This window comes from Bubalus bubalis, chromosome 1 (genome assembly GCF_019923935.1).
Source record: "Bubalus bubalis isolate 160015118507 breed Murrah chromosome 1, NDDB_SH_1, whole genome shotgun sequence".
In the NCBI taxonomy this organism is placed as follows: Eukaryota; Metazoa; Chordata; class Mammalia; order Artiodactyla; family Bovidae; genus Bubalus; species Bubalus bubalis.
Genome location: NC_059157.1, coordinates 141,024,867 through 141,048,537, shown reverse-complemented (window position 1 = coordinate 141,048,537; position 23,671 = coordinate 141,024,867). Strand labels below are relative to the sequence as shown.

The 23,671-nt window shown below is 39.4% G+C and overlaps 1 protein-coding gene across 9 annotated transcripts in view; it reads right to left on the bottom strand.

The window, feature by feature from the left end:
• PLD1 (phospholipase D1) overlaps nucleotides 1–23,671 on the bottom strand; it is a 278,672-nt gene that overhangs the window by 73,798 nt on the left and 181,203 nt on the right. For 8 of the 9 annotated variants that reach the window (XM_044944848.2, XM_025285411.3, XM_044944862.2 and 5 more), the window contains 3 exons: nucleotides 19,089–19,202; nucleotides 15,488–15,537; nucleotides 4,932–5,066 (listed from right to left, as the gene is read on the bottom strand). In XM_044944848.2, coding sequence (XP_044800783.2) covers nucleotides 4,932–5,066; nucleotides 15,488–15,537; nucleotides 19,089–19,202 — 299 coding nt within the window. The remainder of the gene's footprint in view (nucleotides 1–4,931; nucleotides 5,067–15,487; nucleotides 15,538–19,088; nucleotides 19,203–23,671) is intronic. The other variant, XM_044944860.2, reaches the window with a different exon arrangement.

Here is a 23,671-nt window from a genome sequence, read left to right as displayed (position 1 = left end):
CAGGAGACCTGGGTTCAATCCCTGGGTTGGGAAGATCTCCTGGAGGAGGGCAAGGCAACCCACTCCAGTATTCTTGCCTGGAGAATCCCCAGAGACAGAGGAGCCTGGTGGGCTACAGTCCATGGAGTCACAAAGAGTATTAAGTGTGTTGCAAATACTCTTTTTTCAGTTCGTCGTTTATCTTTTTATTTTACTTATATAGCATATTTTGATGAATAAAGTTCTGAATTTTAATGCAGTTAGATTTATCTATCATTTCCTTTGTGATTTTGCTTTTTTTAAATGTCTTGTTTAAGAAATTGTTAATTCTCCTGTGATAGAATAATGACCCCTAGAGATGACTATGTCATAATACCCAAAGTTGGTATGTTATATTACATGGCAAAGGAGAATTAAGGCTGCAGATGGAATTAATAAATGGTGCTAATCAGCTGACCATCAAAATAAGGACATTATCCTAGATTATCTAGGTGTTCAGTATAATCACAAGAGTCTTTAAAAGTAAAGGGAATTCAGAGAGAGATGTGGTTACAGAAGAATGGGTTGACACTTTGAGGACTTTCAGAGAGATGTAACATTGCTGCCTTCAAAGACAGAAGAAAGGGACCATGAACCAAGGAATGAGGGTGGCCACTCAAAGCTGGAAAAGACAAGGAAATGGATTCTCCTTTGTGCTAAACTGTTCAGTGTTGTCCTACTCTTTGTGACCCCATGGACTGTAGCCCACCAGGCTCCTCTGTCCATGAGATTCTCCAGGCAAGAATACTAGAGTGGGTTGTGACCCAGGGATCGAACCTGCATCTCTTACATCTCTTGCATTGGCAGGCAGGTTCTTTACACTAGCTCCATCTGGGAGGCTTCTAGAAGGAACACAGCCCTGACATCTTGATTTTAACCCAGAGAGATCTATGTTGGACTTCTAACCTACATAACTTTTAGATAATAATTTTGTGCTGTTTCAACTCACTAAGTTTGTGGTCATTTGCTACAGCAGTAATAGACAACTAATACACCAACTCTACCCTACTTAGGCCTATGTGTTTTAATTAATTCACTTATTTATTTTTGGCTGCACCATGCGGCATATGGGATCCTAGCTCTCCCACTAGGGATCAAACCCATACTCCCTGCATTGGAAGTGCAGGGTCTTAACCACTGGACCTCCAGAGAAGTCCTTAGCAGGCTACTCAGTACTTTCTAACCGCTTGTGTTCCCTGTGCCTCCAGTTCAGGAGTTCTCAGCTTGGCTGCACAGGAGCATCATCTAGGAAGCTTTCAAAAGACAATGGCGCCAAAACAAAAACAGAAAGCAAAAAAGCCTTGATACCTGGGCCCTAAACCAGACCAATTAATCACAGTTTCTGGAAGTAGGAACCAGGCATTATTAGTATTTTCTCCTAATATCACTCCATTCTTTTATCAATTAACCCAACTTTCTTTTTGAGGGGGAGAGGATCTATTTGAAAGTAAACTGCAGACATGAATAAACTTTCCCCTAAATGACAGTTCCATTTATCTGAACTCAAACCCATCTGTGTTCAAAATTGTTCTTTGGTGACAGTGAAAACATCTGAGTAACTGAGTGGAGATAGGAAGACTCCTATCAGAGTGATGGAAATATTCTGTATCTTGTTCTGGGTGGTGATTACAGAAACGTAAGCATATGTGAATATTCATTAAGCTGTACACTGAAGTTTTGTGCCATTTACTATATATAATACATTAATTAAAAAAGAATAGTCCACGAAAAACAAACAAAAAAAAGCCACTAGGCAATCCTAAGGCAGTCAGGGTTGAGACCCATGGGACTTGCTCTTTACCAGGGTAGCCTTTCAACTACAGACACTTATCCCAAGCCTGCCTTTAAGCACCGAGATCCTTTCCCTCCATGGGGTTTCCCACATATCACCCTTGCTGCCTGCCTCTCAGCACCAGTTCATCAGTATCCATCCCAATGGTTCCGGGGTTTGGTGAAAAGAATACCTGCCTCCCCTGTAGTCCATGAGGTGGGTGGGGCAGTGGTGCTGTGTGAGCATGTCTGTGTCTCCCTACTGTGATGTGCAGTGGACTGCACGTGTGCATGCTAAGTCACTTCGGTCATGTCCAACTCTTTGTGACCCAGTGCATAGTAGCCTGCCAGGCTCCTCTGTCCGTGGGATTCTCCAGGTAATAATACTGGAGTGGGTTGCCATGCCCTCCTCCAGGGGATCTTCCGACCCAGGGATCAAACCAACATCTCTTATGTCTCCTGCATTGGCAGGCAGGTTCTTTATCACTAGTGCTCCCTGGGAAGCCCATGCAGTGAATTAGTGAAACCAAAAGAAAGAAAAAAAAATCAATTCATGTAGTTAACAGGATAGACTTAAATTCTACTTAAGGATAGCCTTGTTTTATTTAGGAAAGAAAATAACTGTTAGTTCAGTTACACGCCAATAAGATGAATTAGAAAACTGGACTTGGTCACAGATTTTAGAACCAACAGGGCCACCGGGGGTAAGACGTAATTAAAGCTATACATGAAAGAGATCTCAGTGTGAGAAACCAAGTATTTCCTTGTGAAGAAAAAATAAGGATAAACCATTTAGTCATTTTTCTTACAATAGATTATTCAGTAATTCTGGATTAAGTCTGCCATGTTAGAAAATTTAATCCCAGGTTACTTTAACTTCTTTTAAGCTCTTAATGACTTAACACCTGCAAAATATCCTCAACCTAATTTCTCAAGTTCCTCTTTGAGAATTTTAAACATTGTTCTCTGTGTTATGAACTTAAACAGGCCAAATGTCTGAGAGCGGCAACAACAAGCCTGTTTCTTCCAGAGTTCCCACAGAGGTGAAAAGAACAAAAGCATACATGGATTTTTCCATGGATTTTCCAGGGGAAAATCTGTCCTGCCCCTAGGGAAGAAGAAAAAGAAATCCAGCCCCTAAACACTAGCAAGTGAGACTTCTTCATACTCCCAAGGTCACATCTTCAGTTTCAAGAAAGTAGATAATAACTGTATGTAAAAAGAATCAATTATTGCTAGTCTAAATAAATTGTAGCCTTTGAGAGTTTAAAGACCTTTCTATAAAGTAAGTCAAAAACTCTACAGATTTATTTAACTCAGATACTAAAAACTACTTTGCATTTATACTTGATGTCAAAGGAAAGCAGGTTTAAAGTCGAAAAGACTTTTAAAAGGAAAATATTTACATCTGTCAATTTTTACTTCAAGAATTCTGAAATCTCCCTGAAGAGATCAACTGACTTTCATTTGGCTTTTTTTGTTTGTTTTTCCATTTCAACAAGCATCAGTATTTTCCCTTTCCTTATTGTCACTGTCAATTTGAAGATAAAAATATTCTGAGATTAGCTTCTAAAGAGGCAAAGACAAGAATAGCTTGGGGAAGTAAGAGAAAACCTGCTTATTAGGGGAGATAGGGGAAGAAATGAATCCTTAAAGGGCTCTGATCCCTATTGGGCAAGAGATTGAAGACACGGATATTTCTCTTAAAGGCCCAGTAAGTATTAAAAGAGAGAGAGAGAGAGAGAGAGAGTGAGTGTGTGTGTGTGTGTGTGTGTGTGTATCACCACACTATGATCTACATATTTTCTGGCTTCAGAACTGCTTTTCTTTCTTTTCAAATCATGTTCCAAAGAAGACAGTCTCATTACTCCTAGGTATGAGATTTTTCTTTCTTTTCTCAGTGGAGGATAGAAATGGAAAAGGCATATTTACTGTCAAATTTTTTCCAGAACACTCCATGACACTTAATTTCTTAAAGAATAGATATCTTATAGCTGAGAGACTACATTTCATTTAAAACAGATGAGTGGAATGCCCAACAGTGAAACACAGCATATCTCTTAAGGAACATCCCCTCACCCTTGTCAATTCATTTATCTGGCTGGTTATTAATACTCATTTTCTCATTTTGACCTTTCAATGTTCATGTAACATGATATTAGAAGGCAAACCAACCCCACGATGGGAAAATGAAGCTTTCCAGGTGTACAAAAGAATGGAGCTGCAAACCCACCCTTCTCAGCAGGCTGTTCTAATCTGGGTAGAAGTACAACCAGTAACACCCCTGAATCTGTCCATGCGGTGAGGGCTGTGGGAGAAGACTGCAGACCTCAGTCTAGGGCTACATTGTATTATTACTACACAAGCTGGTCTACCCTGTACCCTGATTCAGTTCAGTTCAGTTCAGTCACTCAGTCATGTCCGACTCTTTCCGACCCCATGAATCGCAGCACGCCAGGCCTCCCTGTCCATCACCAACTCCCGGAGTTCACTCAGACTCACGTCCATCGAGTCAGTGATGCCATCCAGCCATCTCATCCTCTGTTGTCCCCTTCTCCTCCCATCCCCAATCCCTCCCAGCATCAGAGTCTTTTCCAATGAGGCAACTCTTCACATGAGGTGGCTGTAGTGATATTTTAACATCCTTCCGATCCTGACTCTTGCAAAAACCTTGGATCTGAGGTAATGGTTAGGTGGATGTGGTGGGAGCACATACAAAGTACTGCCAGGCAACCAGATACTCATTTATGACACACTTCCCTTCCCAAACCTCTCCCTTCTAGCCCTGAAGTCTAGGCACTTGTGTTCAAAATTTTTAAAAAGGGAATAATAAAGAATTAATGAGCGCAGACTGATTACTGCACTGCTGGGTTAGACTGCTGTCTCTGGACACTGTAATTTGCACAATGGCCATTTAATTGCTCTGTGCCTCTGTTACTTCACAGATAAAAACAGGGATTAGAAAAGACATAAGCGAAAAAAAAAAGAAAGAAAGAAAAGACATCAGCGAAAAAGATTGCTTCAGAAATGTTTTAGATACTGATACTCTCAACTGCAAAGGAAGCTTCAAAGGAATAAAAAGAATGATTTTTGCATGAGGTAAGTCAACTGACAAGGAACACAATTAGAGCCCAAGTGCTTACCAATAATAACAGTGTTGTCATCAGCAATTAGCAACTTGCTGTGGACATAGACAAGCTCAGTGACTAGGTTTCCTTCAAGCTCTGCGTGTGTTCTAAGACCACAGAAGGATATATAATTTATCCACTGATTGCCAACTGTAAATTAAACAAGAAATCACTAAAATTAATACGACCAAGCTCAATAAAGGCATCTTAGATTTTACTGTCTTTCAAAACAGATATACCACTTCAACAGGCTAAGAATAGATTGTATAACATATATATGTATGTGTGTGTACATAATTTTAGAATGCATGTAGGATCTATTTTTACTTTCTGAAGAGTTTTATATTACTAATATAAATGGAGATATAATTTCAAAATATCTTACTGAAGTGATTTCTATGAATCCCCAATGCTAGGTTATCCCCAAATAAATTCAAATATGAACATTTTATTTTAAGGATTTATTGAGTAACTACTGAAGAGTGATAACTGAAGTATAGCCACAGTGGGACAACCTAAGATTTGCATCTGTCTGGGTTGACACCTGCTGCTGTTTATTCTGTTATTTTAAAAATGTACTTATTTGCCTGCATCAGGTCTTAGTTGCAATACTTGGGATCTTCACTGCATCTTGTGGGATTTTTTTCATTGTGGTGTGTGGGCTTCTCTCTATTTGTGGCTCATGAGCTTATTAGTTGTAGCACATGGGATTAGTCGCTCTGCAGCATGTGGGATCTTAGTTTCCCAACCAGGGATCAAACCCGCATCTCCTGCATTGGATGACAGATTATTTTTTTTTTTTAATACAATTTTATTTTATTTATTCTTTTTGCCATTTAAAAAATTTTTAATTGGAGACTAATTACTTTACAATATTGTGGTGGGTTTTGCCATACATTCACACGAATCAGCCATGGGTGTACATGTGTTCCCCATCCTGCCCGTCCCTCCCACCTCCTTCCCCATCCCATTCCTCAGGATTATCCCAGTGCACCAGCCCTGAGCACCCTGTCTCATGCATTGAACCTGGACTGGCGATCTGTTTCACATATGATAATATACATGTTTCAATGCTATTCTCTCAAATCATCTCACCCTCGCCTTCTCCCACGGAGTCCAAAAGTCTGTTCTTTACATCAGTGTCTCTTTTGCTGTCTCGAATATAGGCTCATGGTTACCATCTTTCTAAGTTCCATATATATGCCTTGCTGCTACTGCTAAGTCACTTCAGTCGTGTCCGACTCTGTGCGACCCCATAGACGGCAGCCCACCAGGTTCCCCCATCCCTGGGATTCTCCAAGCAAGAGCACTGGAGTGGGTTGCCATTTCCTTCTCCAATGCAGGAAAGTGAAAAGTGAAAGTGAAGTCGCTCAGTCGTGTCTGACTCTAGCGACCCCATGGACTGCAGCCTATCAGGCTCCTTGGGATTTTCCAGGCAAGAGTACTGGAGTGGGGTGCCATTGCCTTCTCCAATATATATGCCTTAGTATACTGTATTAGTGTTTTTCTTTCTGGCTTACTTCAGTCTGTATAATAGGCTCCAGTTTCATCCACCTCATTAGAACTGATTCAAATGTATTCTTTTTAATGGCTGAGTAATACTCATTGTGTATAGGTACCACAGCTTTCTTATCCATTCATCTGCCGATTGACATCTAGGTTGCTTCCATGTCCTGGCTATTGTAAACAGTGCTGCGATGAACATTGGGGTACACGAGTCTCTTTCAATTCTGGTTTCCTTGATGTGTATGCCCAGCAGTGGGATTGCTGGGTTGTATGTCAGTTCTATTTCCAGTTTTTTAAGGAATCTCCACGCTGTTCTCCATAGTGGCTGTACTAGTTTGCATTTCCACCAACAGTGTAAGAAGGTTTAGATGGCAGATTCTTAACCACTGAACCACGAGGGAAGTCCAAACACCTGCTGCTGTTTAAATCAGATGCTAGACATGAGCCCAAACTATCTGATGTTTATACATACTTAGTAGCAAACTCAGGGCAAAGCAGCAGTTAAAATTTTACAGACTTTGGCTAAGTAAAAATGTTGGCAGTTAAATAATATCCCTCCTTCTAAATCATTGAAATTAGGGAAACAAAAAAAATTCTAAGTACGTTTGACCTTGGAGAATTTATTTCAGAGCAAGAAGTACCAGGTTTGTACTTTAAAGTAGCCCTCTCATTGTGTGAAAGTCATTTATGTGATAAGAACTGTATTCCATATCAAACCAACCCATAATTATTACTCTGGCGTGAGTGTTAGTCATGAGATTTTATGGTCCCCTCTCACACAGCAGTTGTCCTAGATAAGCTAAGTGTGATACTAAGAATAAATGGAGTGGAACCAAAGCATCACAGATTCTTATAGAAGGAGAATATAAATTTTTATAAGAGAATCTGAAGCATGCTGATAGAATCAATGGTAGTTCATGTTTCATTTACTGAAGTTTCCAGGTATTACTGATGTTTTCCATTTTGCTGTTGATGTTACTCAGTGAGCCTATTACATTTAGGTATCTTGGAAAGAAATTTTTTCACAGGTAATATATAGAGGTTCCTCCATTTATAGATAACCCTTCCCATATCTGATATTAACACATACTATAAAGTCTGTATAATTAAAACAGTGCAGAACTGGTACATAGACAGACAAACCAGCGTCTGAAATTGAAAGTCCAGAAATAGACCCAAGTAAGTATGGAAATTTTGCATATGATAAAGGTTGTAGCTCTAGGAAAAGGGCTTTTTAAGAAAAGGTGCTAGTATAATTGCATAGCTATTTGAAAGAGATAAAAATTATATACATTCGTCCCAGCGATCATAAAAACTCTAAATAAATCAGAGATGAAAATGTAAGCATATGAACCCATACAGGTGTTAGAAGAAAACCGAGTGAATTCCTGGTAACCTGAGTGTAGGGGAGGCTTATAACTATCTAGAGGCAATAAAAGAAAAGATCAATAATGTTGGCTAAAAACAAAACAAAACAAAACACACTCATTTGCATGACACAAAACACAATAAGCAAAAAAAAAAAAGGCAAAGGGCTTCCCTGGTGATCCCGTGGTTAAGCATCTACCTTCCAATTCAGGGGACATGGGTTCAGTCCCTATACCAGGAAGATTCCACATGCTGCAGAACAAGGAAACCAGGGTGCCACGACTACTGAGCCTGTGCTCTAGAGCCCCAGAGCTGCACCTGCTGAGACTGCACGCTGCAACACTGAAGCCCTAGAGCCTGTGCTGTGACAAGTCCCCACTCGCTGCAGCTAAAGAAAGGACTTGCAAGGCACTGAAGACCTAGCACAGCCACAATAAATAAATAATTTAAAAAATAACTGAAGGGAGAAAAAGATCAAAGTCTTCATAGAAAAATAGGTAAAAGACATGGACAATTCAAACACACACAAAGATACATTTGAAAAGACAGTCATCTTCACTCATAATTAACAGAAATGCAAATTAAAACTATACTGAGAAAGCATTTTTTAACCTATGAGACTGACCAAAAAAAAAAAAAAAAAGAAAGAAAGATAACATATTCTGTTGTTGAGACTGGGTTGAAGTAAGCTTTCTCTTACATTGATGCTGAGAGTGCAAATTGGTAAAAACTTGGAGGGTAATTTGTCAATATCTAACAAAATTATCTATAGCCCAGCATTTCCGTTCTAGAAACTTACCCTAAATATACAGTTCCAACAAATAAGAACATATGTACACAAAGCTAATAATTATACTATTGCAATTGAAAAGTACAGAATATAACCTAAATGCTCACACAGAGAATGACTGGATTAACTATGGCCAATTTGTACACAGGGGACTATGCAGAGGCAGAATGGAATGAAAGGCAGAAAGGAATGAAACTCTATGAACTGATTCAGAGTGATTTCCAGGATGGAGCGTAAATTTTAAAAGAGCAAATACACAAGAGAATATGTGATATGTTATTCTTATGAAACACATTTGGAGAAATAAGAAAATATACATGTTTCTGCTCATTTGTACAAAAAGAAACACAGCCCAAATAACTTAGAAACTGAAAAAATTTGTTACCAATAGAGGATAAGTAGATTAGGGTGAGAAAGACGGTGGGAAGAAGCCAAAAGGAGGTATAGCGGAGTGGCTCCTATCTAAGCATGTCTGTCTTTTGTATAGTTCTGACTATTGGAAGTCTATTGCATACACTCAAAAAAGAAAAAAAAATCAGGAAAGATATAGGAAAAAAGAACCCAAATGAAATACAAACTAAAGCAAGTGAACCTAACTGCTTTTCAAATTAAAACCATAATCCAAAGATACTTGGAACACTAGCTTTTGATGATATATACTCTTAGGCTAAAGACAAAAAGAACTATAAACAAATATTGGATTCTAGTGAGATATATTTTTCATAGTAGTCGGGCTAGCAATTTCTGTGTATTCTAAGATTGAGGAAATATATATATATATATATTATAGATAATAGAAGTAGGTTTCTTACTGTGAGATAAACAAGTTATAAAAATAGAGATATGGCAAGAAGGAATCCTGTGGCATGGGACTGAAATGATAAGTATCAGTATGGAGATTAGATGATAGATAGATGGACAGATAGATAATGCACATGCAAAAAGCCTACAGCAGTAATATCCCAGTAGCAATGATCATACCTCCTACCCAGAATTTGGTTTCTGATACCACTTTCCACTGTGCATGCATGGGTACTCAGTTGTGTCCTACTCTTTGCAACCTCAAGGACTGTAGCTTGCCAGGCTCCTCTGTCCATGGAAATTTCCAGGCAACAATAATACTACAGCAGATTGCCATTTCCATCTCCAGGAGATCTTTCTGACCCAGGGATTGAACCCTTGTCTGTTGCATCTCCTGCTTTGGCAGGTGGGTTCTTTACCAGCTGAGCAACCGGGGAGCAAACCTATGTAAGTTCCTTGAAGAAATAGTTGATTGCCAGGCTAGTTACGGGAATGTATAAGATGGGTCTGAAACCCTTGTGCCAATGAAAAAAAGGCTGATGGGCATACATCAAAGCCTCACAGGCCACACTCTATACCTACTCCCCATTCACCCTTGCTATGAAATAATTCCTATGGAGTGGCAGAAATCTTTAAATAAAGATTTATGAAAAATGTCTTTAAAAAGAAAGCTCAGGGTGAGTACCAGTCACAGGGACCAAAATGAAGATAAGGGTTCCAAGCTAGAAAGTAGATATGTTGTGTCCTGTCAAAAGAGGTGAACAGATCCACCACCCACTCTTGTGAGAAGAAAAAGCAAACTGAGAAATTACTTCAGCAAGTACAGTCATCCCTCAGTATCCACAGGGTACTGGTTCCAGGATCCCCAAGGATGAAAAAATCTGCCCTACTCTAGTCCTTTATGTTAATATAAAGTCGTATACCATTTCCACGTGATGTACACACATCCTTTTGTACACCTTAAATCATCTCTAGATTATTTACAATACTTAATACAATGTAAGTGTTATGTGAATAGTTGCCTGCCTGTGGCAAATTCAAGATTTGCCTTTTGGAACTTTCTAGGTTTTTTTCCCTCAAATATTTTCAATCTGCGGTTGGTTGAATGTGGGCTGGGGAACCTGCAAAGTACAGTTGAGTGTACACTATTCTGTGAAGGAAACTGACTCTACAGAGTAACAAACTTGGTGATGTTAACTTGTGGTGTGAGAATATACTGAAACAGTGTCTTCTGAATAAAACATGAGAAAGCCAGGAGCATGACAGGTATTAATAAAGAGCAATAGGCAGAAAATAATCATGGGGACTTCCAAAGTACATGTCATGGAGTATTTGAGAATCTGGAGTTTTATATAGGCCTCCAAGACATATCTATTGTGAATGTTGGTGCAGATATAGCTTGAAAGATGAGAAATATGATACAATAGATTCTAAGTTTATAAGGACATTTTGTGAAAGGACTTGGAGTTGTTACAGGCATTTGCTGCTTAAACAAGCACTTCTTATATTTACGTTTCTAATCCTAATTGAACACCTCTAGACCTTGTGTTAAATTATACTAAATTAGCTGCTAAAATGCCATAATTCACAATTATAAAAATGATAAAGAAATGCTTTAAGTTAAACACTAAATCCCTGAAGATTAGCATATCAGAAAATTATACACTAATCACAGCTGGTTTTCTTTTCAGGAATTCTAACATATTCATAGAAGCAGTTTTGTTATTTCTAAAGAACTGAAACAGGAGAAAACTACAGTTCTCTATCCAATTAGAGATTAGCTAGTTCATGTATTTAAAACCCACTATACTTTTATGAAAACAAAGCCAACAATACAACACTGTACCTCAAAAAGGGGCATTATGTAATTAATCTATTCTTCCATGTTTAGTGTATGAGCATTTCCCCCACAGAGATGCCTGATTTTGACTTGTTCCCAGGGTACTTGGAACTCGTTTTGTAAGAGGGCTTAACATTAAAATTACTTCTTATGCTAAAATCCAATTTTTCTCCTGAATAGGCAAAGGAAGAGAAAGGGTCCAGAGTCAAAGGAAATGCTTCATAATAAGCTCAGGATATTTTTATGATTGAGAAACTAAATAATAGTCTTGTTCTGACTTTTTATTCTATAACCTCACCTTTGCATTTTTACTAGCCACTGTCATTACTAAATGACTGTCCTGATTTTATTTCTTTTTAAAAGATGTATCCATTTTTATCTACTCTCAAATTTCATGCTTTTTTTTTGCCTTTTTTTTTTTTTTTGCCACACCATATGGCATGTGGGATCTTCATTCCCTGATCAGGGATCAACCCTCACCCCTGCAGTGGAAGCACAAAGTCTTAACCACTGGAGAAGTCCCCCGATTTTGTTTTTATCAATAGATCTTTTAGAACCTCACTCATTCACTATAAACTTCATTTTAAACCATTACCCTAGAGATAGGGTAATACTCTGGTAAATCTGTGTGCGTGAGCACTCAGTTGCTTCAGTCGCGTATGACTTTGTGACCCTGTGAACTGTAGCCCTCCAGGCTCCTCTCTCTGTCCATTGGGTTTTCACAGCAAGAATGCTGCAGTGGGTTGCCATGCCCTCCTCCAAGAGACCTCCCTGACCCAGGGATCAAATCCGCATCTCCTCCGTTTTCTGCATTGCAGGCAGATTCTTTACCACTGAGCCACCAGGGAAGCCCCTGGTAAATTTATGTCCTGGATAAAATTAGATACAACTTTTGAAAGTATTTATTATTGGTGATGTACATGTCTTATGTCCAAAGTTTTTTCTCAAGATTTTTAGATTGAGGAGACCATTTGTGAAAAATCACTGAATACTAAACAGAAATAGATAAGTTTAAAATTACATAGTCCTAAAGGCTTAATTCATTATTTTTACAGCTTCCAGATCATTTTAAAATCCACCGGCCATAAAATTTGCCTCTTTAAAGTATGCAATTCAGTGTCTTTTTTAAAAAAGGTATATTCACAAAGCTGTACCATCATCACCACTATCCAATTTTAAGGCATTTTAATTACTCTGAAAATAAAAGCCATACATTATATTTGCTGATATTTGGCAACAAAATTTAGGATTTTCTGGCATTTCTGGCATTGGGAATCTTCTCCAACAAAGGAGTAGTAGTTTTCTTTTAGTTGTTTTATTTTCCTTCCTTTGTTTTTGTGTGAACATGTTTTCAATTCTCTTGGGTATATTCTATGGAGCAGAATTGCTCAGTTATATGGTAACTCTTGCAGAAGGAAATGGCAATCCACTCCAGTATTCTTGCCTGGAAAATTTCAGTAGCCTGGCGGCCTACAGTCTATGGGGTCGCAAAGAGTGGGCCACGACTGAGCAACTGAGCGCATGTTAGCTCTATGTTTAACTTTTAGGGAACTACCGAACTGCTTTCCAAGGAGTCCACACCATTTTAAATTCCCAACAGCAATGTATGAGGATTCTAAAATCTTCATATTCTCATCATTATCTTTTTTATGTCTTAAATCATAGCCATCTTAGTGGATATAAAGTTGTATCTTATGATTTTTACTTGAATTTCTCTAATGACTAATGATGTTGAGTATCTTTTCATATGTTTATTGGCCATTTGTATATCTTCTTTGAAGAAATGTCTATTTAGATTCTTGGCCCATTTTTAATTGGATTAGCTCTTTATTGTTGACTTGTAAATGTTCTTTGTGTATTCAGGATATGAATCCCTTATCAGATATATGATTTGCAAACATTTTTTCAGTCTTTTTTATCCCAGTTCCTTGATAGTGTCCATTGGAACATAAAAGCTTTTGTGTCTGATGAAATCCAACTTAATCTATTTTTATTGTAAAGCCAAGAAACCTATGTTAATACAATGTCAGAATGATTTTTGTCTATGTTTTTTTCTAAGAGTTTTTACATTTTAGGTTCTGATCCATTTTGACTTATTTTTTTTGTATATGGTGTAAGGCCCAACTTCATCCCTTTGTATGTGAATATCCAGTTGTTCAAACACCATTTCAGGACATACAATTATCCTGAAACCCTTTTTGAAATTCAAGTGACCATAGTCATAAGAGTTTATTTCTATATTCTCAGTTCTATTCCTATGACCTATATGTCTATCTTTATATCAGTATCACACTGGTTTTATTACTGTAGTTTTATAGTAAGTTCTAAAATTGAGAGTGTGAGTCCTCCAATTTGTTCTTTTTCAAGAAAAGCTGATTCATTGGATAAGACTCTGATGCTGGGAAAGATTGGGGGCAGGAGGAGAAGGGGGTGACAGAGGATGACATGGTTGGATGGCATTACTGACTTGATGGACATGAGTTTGAGCAAGCTCCAGGAGATGGTGAAAGACAGGGAAGCCTGGTGTGCTACAACCCATGGGGTCACAAACAGTCAGCACGACTTTGACTGAACAACAACAGAGGTTGTCTGGGCTATTCTAAATGCCACATTCATTTTTCTGCATTCTTTTTTTTTCTGCTCCTCAGACTGGGTAATCTCAATAGACTTATCTTTAAGTTTGTTGATTTATCTGCCTACTCCAGTATGCTACTGAATTCTCTAATGTACATTTTATTTCAACTTATATTTGATTATTATTAAAAAAAATTCAGTTTTTATGGTCTCTATTTGGAGAGTGATTGTTTTTATACTTCACTTTAGTTCCTTAGATTTATTTCCTTCAGTTTTTTGTACATAGTTAAACTAGCTGTTTTAAAGTCTTTCAAACTATCCTTCAGGTCAAATTATGACTATTTTCTGAGGATTGTGGGAAGATGGGAGCTTTCAACCTATTCAGCTTCTCCCAGTAGCTGCCAGGCTACGGGTTTCCTTTCACAGTGATGGGGAGTTGGTTCTCAAGGCTGCCATGGGACTGAGGAGAAGGGGATGGGCACATGGCAAATTAAAAAGCTTACTGCTTTTACCAAGATTCTGCTGTCCTTCTTGAATAAACAAATTGTTACATGCCCTTGGCTAATTTCCCAAGTTCTGCAGAAGTTGATTTTTGACAATTTTTGCAAGTATTTTTGTTGCTTTTATTTAGGAGTGGATTTGGGGGTGTCTTTCACTTTTCACTTGCATGCATTGGAGAAGGAAATGGCAACCCACTCCAGTGTTCTTGCCTGGAGAATCCCAGGGACGGGGGAGCCTGGTGGGCTGCCGTCTATGGGGTCACACAGAGTCGGACACAACTGAAGTGACTTAGCAGCAGCAGCAGCAGCTACTATGCTATGGGGCTTCCCTGGTGGCTCAGATGTAAAGAATCTGCCTGCAATACAGGAGACCTGGGTTCAATCCCTGGGTCAGGAAGACTCCCTGGAGAAGGAAATAGATACCCATTCCAGAATTCTTGTCTGGAGAATCCCATGAACAGAGGAGCCTGGTGGGCTACAGTCCACAGGGTTGCAAAGAAGCGACTTAGCACGCATGCACGCAGGAGGCCACATACGTACTTGTTGACCAAGTCCTCATCCGTAAAGCAGGGATGACCCCTTCCTGTTTACTTTCTAGACTGTGGTGAGGGATCACAGGAGAAGATACATATGAAGTCATTTTTTTAAATTTATATTTAATTTTTAATTGTAGTATAATTACAATATTGTCTTGGTTTTTGCTATGCATCAGTGTGAATCAGCCATAGGCATACACGTGGGGTCTTTTGAGGTGCCTTACAAATCCCACTTCTTATAAAAACAATTACTATAAGTAAATACAAATAAATTATAAAAACTGTAAAAATAGGGACTTCCTTGGCCATCCAGTGGTTAAGACTCAGCTTTCCAACACAGGGGGTTTGCATTCTACCCCTGGTTAGGGAGCTAAGAACCCAAAGGCTGCAGGGAATGGCCCAAAAAATAAAAAGTGTAAAAAGTTTTTAAAAATTTATAAAAATGCTCTCATTTTTACCACCTATGCATCTCATGCTGTGATGGCTTAGTTTGAACAACTGTTTAGACAATTTAGTGAAAATAAGTAATTTATTTCTGCTAAGCATTTTGTGGGCTATCTTTTGTGAAGAGTTCTATAACCACACTGTAAAAACACTAATAATTACTAATATGTCCCAAGAAACAACCATGCAGGAAAAGAAAAGCAGTTACTCACTCTCTGCTTTTAATTGTCCAAGGATGGAATTTTCTCCTCTGCACATGGTTCTGAAAACACATAAAGGAAAGAAACAATTAAAGAGATTTCAAAGGAATCAATCCCAATTGCAATGAGAAATGCTAGGCTGGAAAAAGCACAAGCTGGAATCAAGATTTCCGGGAGAAATATCAATAACTTCAGATATGCAGATAACACCACGCTTATGGCAGAAAGTGAAGAGGAACTAAAAAGCCTCTTGATGAAAGTGAAAGAGGAGAGTGAAAAAGGTGGCTTAAAGCTCAACATTCAGAAAACTAAGATCATGGCATCTGGTCCCATCACTTCATGGGAAATAGATGGGGAAACAGCGGAAACAGTGGCTGACTTTATTTCTGGGGGTTCCAAAATCACTGCAGATGGTGATTGCAGCCATGAAATTAAAAGACACTTACTCCTTGGAAGGAAAGTTATGACCAACCTAGAGAGCATATTAAAAAGCAGAGATATTAGTTTGCCAACAAAGGTCCGTCTAGTCAAGGCTATGGTTTTTCCAGTAGTCATGTACGGATGTGAGAGTTGGACTGTGAAGAAAGCTGAGCGCTGAAGAATTGATGCTTTTGAACTGTGGTGTTGGAGAAGACTCTTGAGAGTCCCTTGGGACTGCAAGGAGATCCAACCAGTCCATCCTAAAGGAGACCAGTCCTGGCTGTTCATTGGAAGGACTGAAGTTAAAGCTGAAACTCCAGTACTCTGGCCACCTCATGTGAACAGTTGACTCATTGGAAAAGACTCTGATGCTGGGAGGGATTGGGGGCAGAGGGAGAAGGGGACGACAGAGGATGAGATGGCTGGATGGCATCACTGACTCGATGGACGTGAGTCTCAGTGAACTCCGGGAGTTGGTGATGGACAGGGAGGCCTGGCGTGCTGCGATTCATGGGGTCGGAAAGAGTCGGACACGACTGAGTGACTGAACTGAACTGAACTGAATCCAAGTAAAAACAGAGCAAGTGCTTTTATGAGAAGATGCTACATAGACTTTTTAAAAGTAAGGAAAAAAATATGAGTGTCACTTCTGTTACTGATGGGACAAGTTGTTTTGAGGTGGATAAATGGAAAAGTTACAAAATTGATATTAGATTTCAGAAAGTGAAAGTGTTAGTCACTCAGTGGTGTTCGACTCTTTGCGACACCATGGACTGTAGCCCACCAGGCTCCTCTGGAATTTTCCAGGCAAGAATACTGGAGTGGGTAGACATTCCCTTCCCCAGGGGGGTCTTCCCACCCCAGGAATCGAACCTGAGTCTCCTGCATTGGCAGGCAGATTCTTTACCTCTGAGCCACCAGGGAAGCCCAGAAAGAGATGTTATTTTAAAAAGATGGATTATGAATGAATTTTCCCTCTTTGAAAAGGTAGCATTAGTTCCTTTGAAATTAAAGAAACTACTGTACCTGAGCCCTCTCCGTAAAGCTAGAAAACCCCTGAAAAGTGAAAAGTATAGTCTCGAATAGCTGAGTCTACTAATGGTTTTGTTTCTCAAGACCCTGATAATAGACGATGAATTACACTGACAAAACAAAAAATTCTGTGCTCCATCTGCTTGCTCTATGAAAGTAATTAAAACTACACTTACGCCTAGGAAATGCTGATATTATGAAAGATGATGCCAGCAAATAGAGATGTTTTTGCATAATAAAAGGATATAGTTTCGGTTGCTGAACAAAAGCCAAACATGTTATTTCATTCAGCTGGTTCAAACCCAATAAAACAGTCATAGAAAGTAATTACAATTCCAAAAATAATATTAGCATGGCAAATGAAGTGGATAAAACCAAATTAAACATTATGTCGGTGCCTTAAATACTTCAAAAGCTTTGTTTGTCATGTTATAAATCAGATAATATGAGAAGTGGGCAAATCTTCAAGTGTATAGACCAAAGCACAGGGAAAGTTTTCTCATACTGTCACCGGGCAAAATTACCCCAGAAGAAACCAAACATCTTTACTTGAAACCCTGGCAGACAGAAAGACACGTGCTTGAAAAGTCAGAAAGAAACAAGAGGATTAAAATAAAGATTTCCACCACAATGGTACACTCAAACCACTGGAAGGCCTTAGATCATGAAAGGGGTGCCTCTAGGGAGGAGGACACAAGCCAGAGCACATCTAAGCCCCCACCTCCAATCTGACCAAGGCCCTGAATCCTTATCTGCTTCACACACTGGGGGTTTCAGACAAGACCTTATTTGCCCCTTCCTCACAAAAGAATTTGCTTAGAAAGGTGGGAAACTACAAATGGTTCTAAAAAATGGGATATTGGAAATATCCAAGGGCTAGTCCTTGCTCTGACATACAATCCTGAGCAGGGCACTTTTGTGTCTCATGTCACAGGGTTTGTAACTGGGAGCTGGATTTATGCCAGGGCTGTTGCATTTACTTGTTACTAGTCACTCTTCTCAGCTAAGTGACCCAAAAAGAATGCCAGGCGGGAGGGGGGTGGGGGGTTGGTTTCCATCACTTTCTGCACCACCTCTCTATACCGCCCACCAGCTAGGACCTCTCAGTCCTTTCATCATCATCTCCCGGCCAAACCTGAAGCCTCGTGGGCCTTTTTGAGTGAATATGGACACTCTGCTTTTCAGAATATTGAGAACAGGACTTAGCATTCCCCCTAAAATTCTAACAATGAGACGGTAGGGAAAACAGAATTAAAATTCCAGGAGACAGGAAAGAACCTTCATGCTTCACTTACAGGCAGAGACTCTTATTACCAACCTTGTTGAAGGATTGCTGCCTAAAATACTCATAAACCATCATGTGCAAATCATGTCACTGTAAGCATTTAATTTTTTTCTTTTATCTACTTACTACAAGGAATATGGAAAGCTCAATAACTATTTATGGCTTGAAGATAATTTTAAAATTATCTTTAAAATTAATTATGTATAAAGAACTTTGTATCTATATAAAGTTCTTATCTCCATTTATAATATATATTAATATGTACTAAATCCCTGGTGGCTCTGTGGTAAACAATCCACCTGCCAGTGCAGGACATATGGGTTTGATCCCTGGGTCGGGAAGATCACCCGGAGCAGGAAATGGCAACCTACTCCAGTATTCTTGCCTGGGAAATCCCATGGACAGAGGAACCTGGCAGGCTACAGTTCATGGGGTTGCAAAAGAGTCAAACACAACTTAGCGACTAAAACAAGAAATAGCAACAACAAATAACTAAAATATTAGTAATTTTATATTTGTATATATATTGTGTGTATATATCTCATAAATGGAGATAAGCACTCTCTATTCTCTTTTTCTCTCTCTCTCTATATACACACACACACATATGTGATAGGCAATTAGTATAAGAGAGAGACTAATATTTTAGTTCTTTTATACTTACCAAGTGTCCTAGGCCTACCATGTAAGATTTTAGGCTCTATTTGAGTTTTATCAACTAGTGAACAGACCAAGATTCAAATGCAAAACAAAGAAATGTGTCCATCTGTTCAACACTCCACTGAATAGATGTGGAAAAACATTTCCATGCCTCCGGCCAGTTTACATGCATGACTGACTGAAAGCTTAAAACAGAGGATTTCAGAACTTTGGCACCTGTAGTTGAAGTGCATTATTGCCTGTAGAGCATTTCCTCCACCGGTTGAAATGTCTCCTTCAAAACCTGGCAGAAGTGGTATCACAACATACACCCGGTATCTCTGGCTTCCCCTGCAAAAATCAGACGTAGAGAGTTTCATCACAAGGGAAAAAAGACACAGTAACAGTTAAAATTGACAGCCAAGCAGTTCACATGGTTTTGGAGACTGAGCGAATGGCTTCCCACAATACCCTCTATCACGTTCCAGGCTTTGGCAGAGAAGGGCATGTTGCTAGACTGGAAGCCAGAAGTGGTGATCAGGCTAACCATTCGTAACAACCTGAAAAATAAGCTGCGCTTGGCAGTAAAGTGGGAACTGTATCCACTATCTCTCTACAGCACAGTCCTTCCTAGGACAAAATTCCTTGTAAGAAGGCCTTGCATGGATCCCATGGAAGTTAGAGAGGTTACAACAAAGATATTTGAAAAGATATTATCCTAACCGTTTCCTGTGGACAGCAGGCATTCAGTTAGCAATCACTGAGTAAATGAGTTCCCAAAGCCTAAATTTCAGGGGAAAGACAAGATATTGGACCCAGGATATTTTCTAGTGCAGAAATCATCGTTCAGAAGCTCTGATTCACCCCGAAAACTCTGCTTCAAATGTAAAATATTACCGTGGGTCCGTCAAGAATTTTAAGTAACTGACGTTGAGTTTTAAATCTCCTGCATATACAAAATATTTCTTGGCTCACTCTCCCAACTGATTAACAACAGCCTTTGAAAGAAAAGCCTTTGAGCTGCTTTTGCTAACTCAAGGATGTAACAAATGTTTAGAAGAAGAAAGTGTGGGTCTTTACTTTGATCTGTGTTCAGAACGTTGGAAATTTGGAGAATTATGTTCAAATAGATACTGCCTCTTTGGAGGCTAGACTGTTAATGTCCTTATCTCTGGAAGACACACAGGAAGAAGGGCAAGTCTGGAGGTGGCCATGGTATCCACTGTGGTCAGAATCTCACCCATTTATCTGAGAGGTCTACATTCTCACAAAGATGCTGCTGCGGGTTAATTTTCAAATTGGAATCTACTGAAATTTTTCATAATACATAATTCCTAAAGTGCATTTTCTTTTAAACTGCTACATTTTTCTTTAAAAAAAAAAAAAACTGCTACATATTTCTTTTGGGTGAATATTATTACTACTCTCAGAGGGGTCAGACTTCATTACTGAGGTCAGCTTACCATATGAAGACTAGGGAAAGTGTGGCTCGAGGCAGAAGCCACAGCCAACAGGACAGTCTGGAGGCCTTTGAGCTTAACTGCAGAGCTTAGAAATAAGGAAATCTGAACTAGGGTACTGTAATGGCATGAATTAATCACTAGATGGCAAACACAGTTTGAGTTGGAAAATTTTTTTAAAAAATATATAAAGTGTTAAAAGTTCTCTGTCAGATAAGGGTAAGAAGCTCAGATTCCTAGATATTAAGCTAGGAAATGGGAAGAACAGAAAGAATACCTAAGCTACTCTCCCACCAAGTGAAGTCGCTCAGTTGTGTCCGACTCTGCGACCCCATGGACTGTAGCCTACCACGCTCCTTCATCTATGAGATTTTCCAGGCAAGAGTACTGGGGTGGGTTGCCATTTCCTTCTCCTGAGGATCTTCCCGACCCAGGGATCGAACCCGGGTCTCCTGCACTGTAGGCACACGCTTTACCGTCTGAGCCACGGTATTTAAAAGTCCAAATGAATTTTACACTTGAAAATTGACACCATCTGGCCTCAACAAGCTGGTCTGAGTGCAATGGTGTTTATCATTAATCACAGCCAGTTACAGATGTCTTTGGAGAAGGAAAGGGCAACCCACTCTAGTATTCTGGCCTGGGAAATTTCATGGACAGAGAAACCTGGTGGGGCTGAGCATGCATGCACATGGTCTCAACTGTCTTTACAGAATCACCTTTAGTCTGATCCTCCCAGACCCACATCCAGTGACGGGACACCACTGCCCTCTGTTCAGAGATACACCCACACTAAAGCAGGTTAGCCAACCTAACTTGTCTGCCCCCGAGCCTGGACGTCTTTCTCCTCGCAGGAACCCTCTTCATCTTGCAGGACTGACGACCGGCTCTTCGCGCCAGGCCATCCTGAATATGCCAGTCAGAACTGACTTGCTTCTGCCTCCACATTCCTACTGCATGTGGCTGGCATGCCTACTCAGCACCTTCTTTGCTTTACACAACAGTGACAGGTACATCTGCTGGCTAGGATATGTGATAAGCCCTTTTGAAACACAGGACGTATGTCCACTTAGCTTTCTATTTTGGGCAGTGCCCAACAGAGAACCTTTGCACAAAGCATGCACCTGGTACTATTTGCTTTGAGAGGATGGGGTCTGGTTGGAAGAATGTTTGCTTCTGGAATACCTCTGATAGACAAGAGGTTCAACAGGATATTTTTCTTTACATTAGATTACATCTTAGTTGAATTTTTTTTATTGTGGTAAAACATAAGTATTAGTCAATCAGTCGTGTCTGACTCTTTGGGACCCCATGGACTCTAGCCTACCAGACTCCTCTGTCCATGGAATTTTCCAGGCAAGAATACTGGAGTGGGTTGTCATTTCCTTCTCCAGGGGATCTTACCAACCCAGGGATTGAACCCATGTCTCCTGCACTGCAGGCGGATTCTTTACTGTCTGAGCCACCAGGGAAGCCAGTGGTAAAATATATGTAACATAAAATTTACCATGTTAACCAATTTGAAGCGTACCATTCAGCGTTATCAGTTACTTTCAGATCTTGTGCAACCATCATGATCTCTACTTGCAAAAGTTTTTCATGAGCCCAAATAGAAACTCTGATGATTTTGCAATAACTTCCCATTTCCCCTCCCTGCAGCCTTTGACAATGTCTAATCTACTTTCTGTCTCTAGAAATTTGCCTGGTCTAGATATTTCAGCTAAGTGGAATCAAACAGTATTTGACCTTTTGTGGCTGATTTTATTTCACTTAGCATATCTTTCAAGATTCATCCATGATGTAGCATGAGTCAGAATTTCCTTCCTTCTTATGGCTGAATAATATTCTGTTACATGTAGAGACCACATTTGGTTTATCTTGTCATCTGTAGGTGGGCACTTGTGATATTTCCCGCTTTTGGCTATCCTGAATAATGCTGCAGTGGATTTGTTATTGTTGTTCAGTCGCTAAGTTGTGTCGGACTCTGCAACCTTGTGAACTGCAGTATGTCAGGCTTCCCTGTCCTTCACTATCTCCCAGAGTTTGCTCTAACTCCTGTGCATTGTGTCGATGTTGCCATACAACCACCTCATCCTCTGTCACCCACTTCTCCTGCCCTTGGTCTTTCTCAGCATCTGGGTCTTTATCAATGAGTCAGCTTTTCACATCAAGTGGCCAAAGTATTGAAGCTTCAGCTTAAGCATCAGTCCTTCCAGGGAACATTCAGGATTGATTTTCTTTAGGATTAACTAGTTTGATCTCCTTGCTGTCCAAGGGACTCTTGAGAGTCTTCTCCAGCATTGCAATTTGAAAGTATCAATTCTTCAGTGCTCAGCAGGGAATATGGGCATATAATATTTGAGTCCCTGTTTTCATTTATTTTATATACCCAGGAATGGTGTTACCGAGTCACATAGTTATTCTATGTTTAGCTTTTTGAGGAATCACCAAATAAATTACATTTTTGAATGGATAACATATGCTCACAGAACAAGTCTTCAGAAGTGGAAGATTATACAATGAAAAAACTTCTTTTTCACTCCTTTGTCTCTAGCCTTCATTTCCCCTCCCTAAGGGCAATTCATATTACTTTTTATGTTCTTTCAGAAATAGTCTATGAACTTATAAACATATATATGCATTCTTTCCTTCTACACAAATGTCAGAATCACTGTAAACACGTTACTGAATTTTTAAAAAACTAATTTATCAATGTATCCTGGAAACTCTTTGATATTTGCACTTAGAGAGATGCCCATTTTTAAAAACAAAATGACAGTATTCCAAATCCATGCCATAATATTTAAACCAGTTCTCTTTTGGTGGGCACTGAATCATTAAGGACTTCCCTGGTGGCTCAGATGGTAAAGCGTCTGTCTACAATGCGGCAGACCCGGGTTCGATCCCTGGGTTGGGAAGATCCCTTGGAGAAGGAAATGGCAATCCACTCCAGTACTGTTGCCTGGAAAATCCCATTGACAGAGGAGCCTGGTAGGCTACAGTCCATGGGGTCGCAAAGAGTCGGATGCGACTGAGCGACTTCATGTTCACGAATCATTTCAAATTTTTTGCTACTCCAAAATTCCAAAATACCTATTTTGCTATGTGTGCTGACGCACATAAGTTGTTTTTCACATTGGTTAGAAAAATCTCAGAAGTAATATTTTTGGTCTTGAATACCAAGTATTTGTTATTCTGTGTGTAAAAGATAGTTCCCTTGTATCTTTGTCTTTTTTTTAAAAGCAAAGATGACTTCAAAATGTAGACATTTGGAAATGTCCTATAAAAATCTTCTATCTTTGGACAAAACATTCTTGAAGAGTCAGTTTGTAGAAATCAGACTACTCACATTTTCTTGTT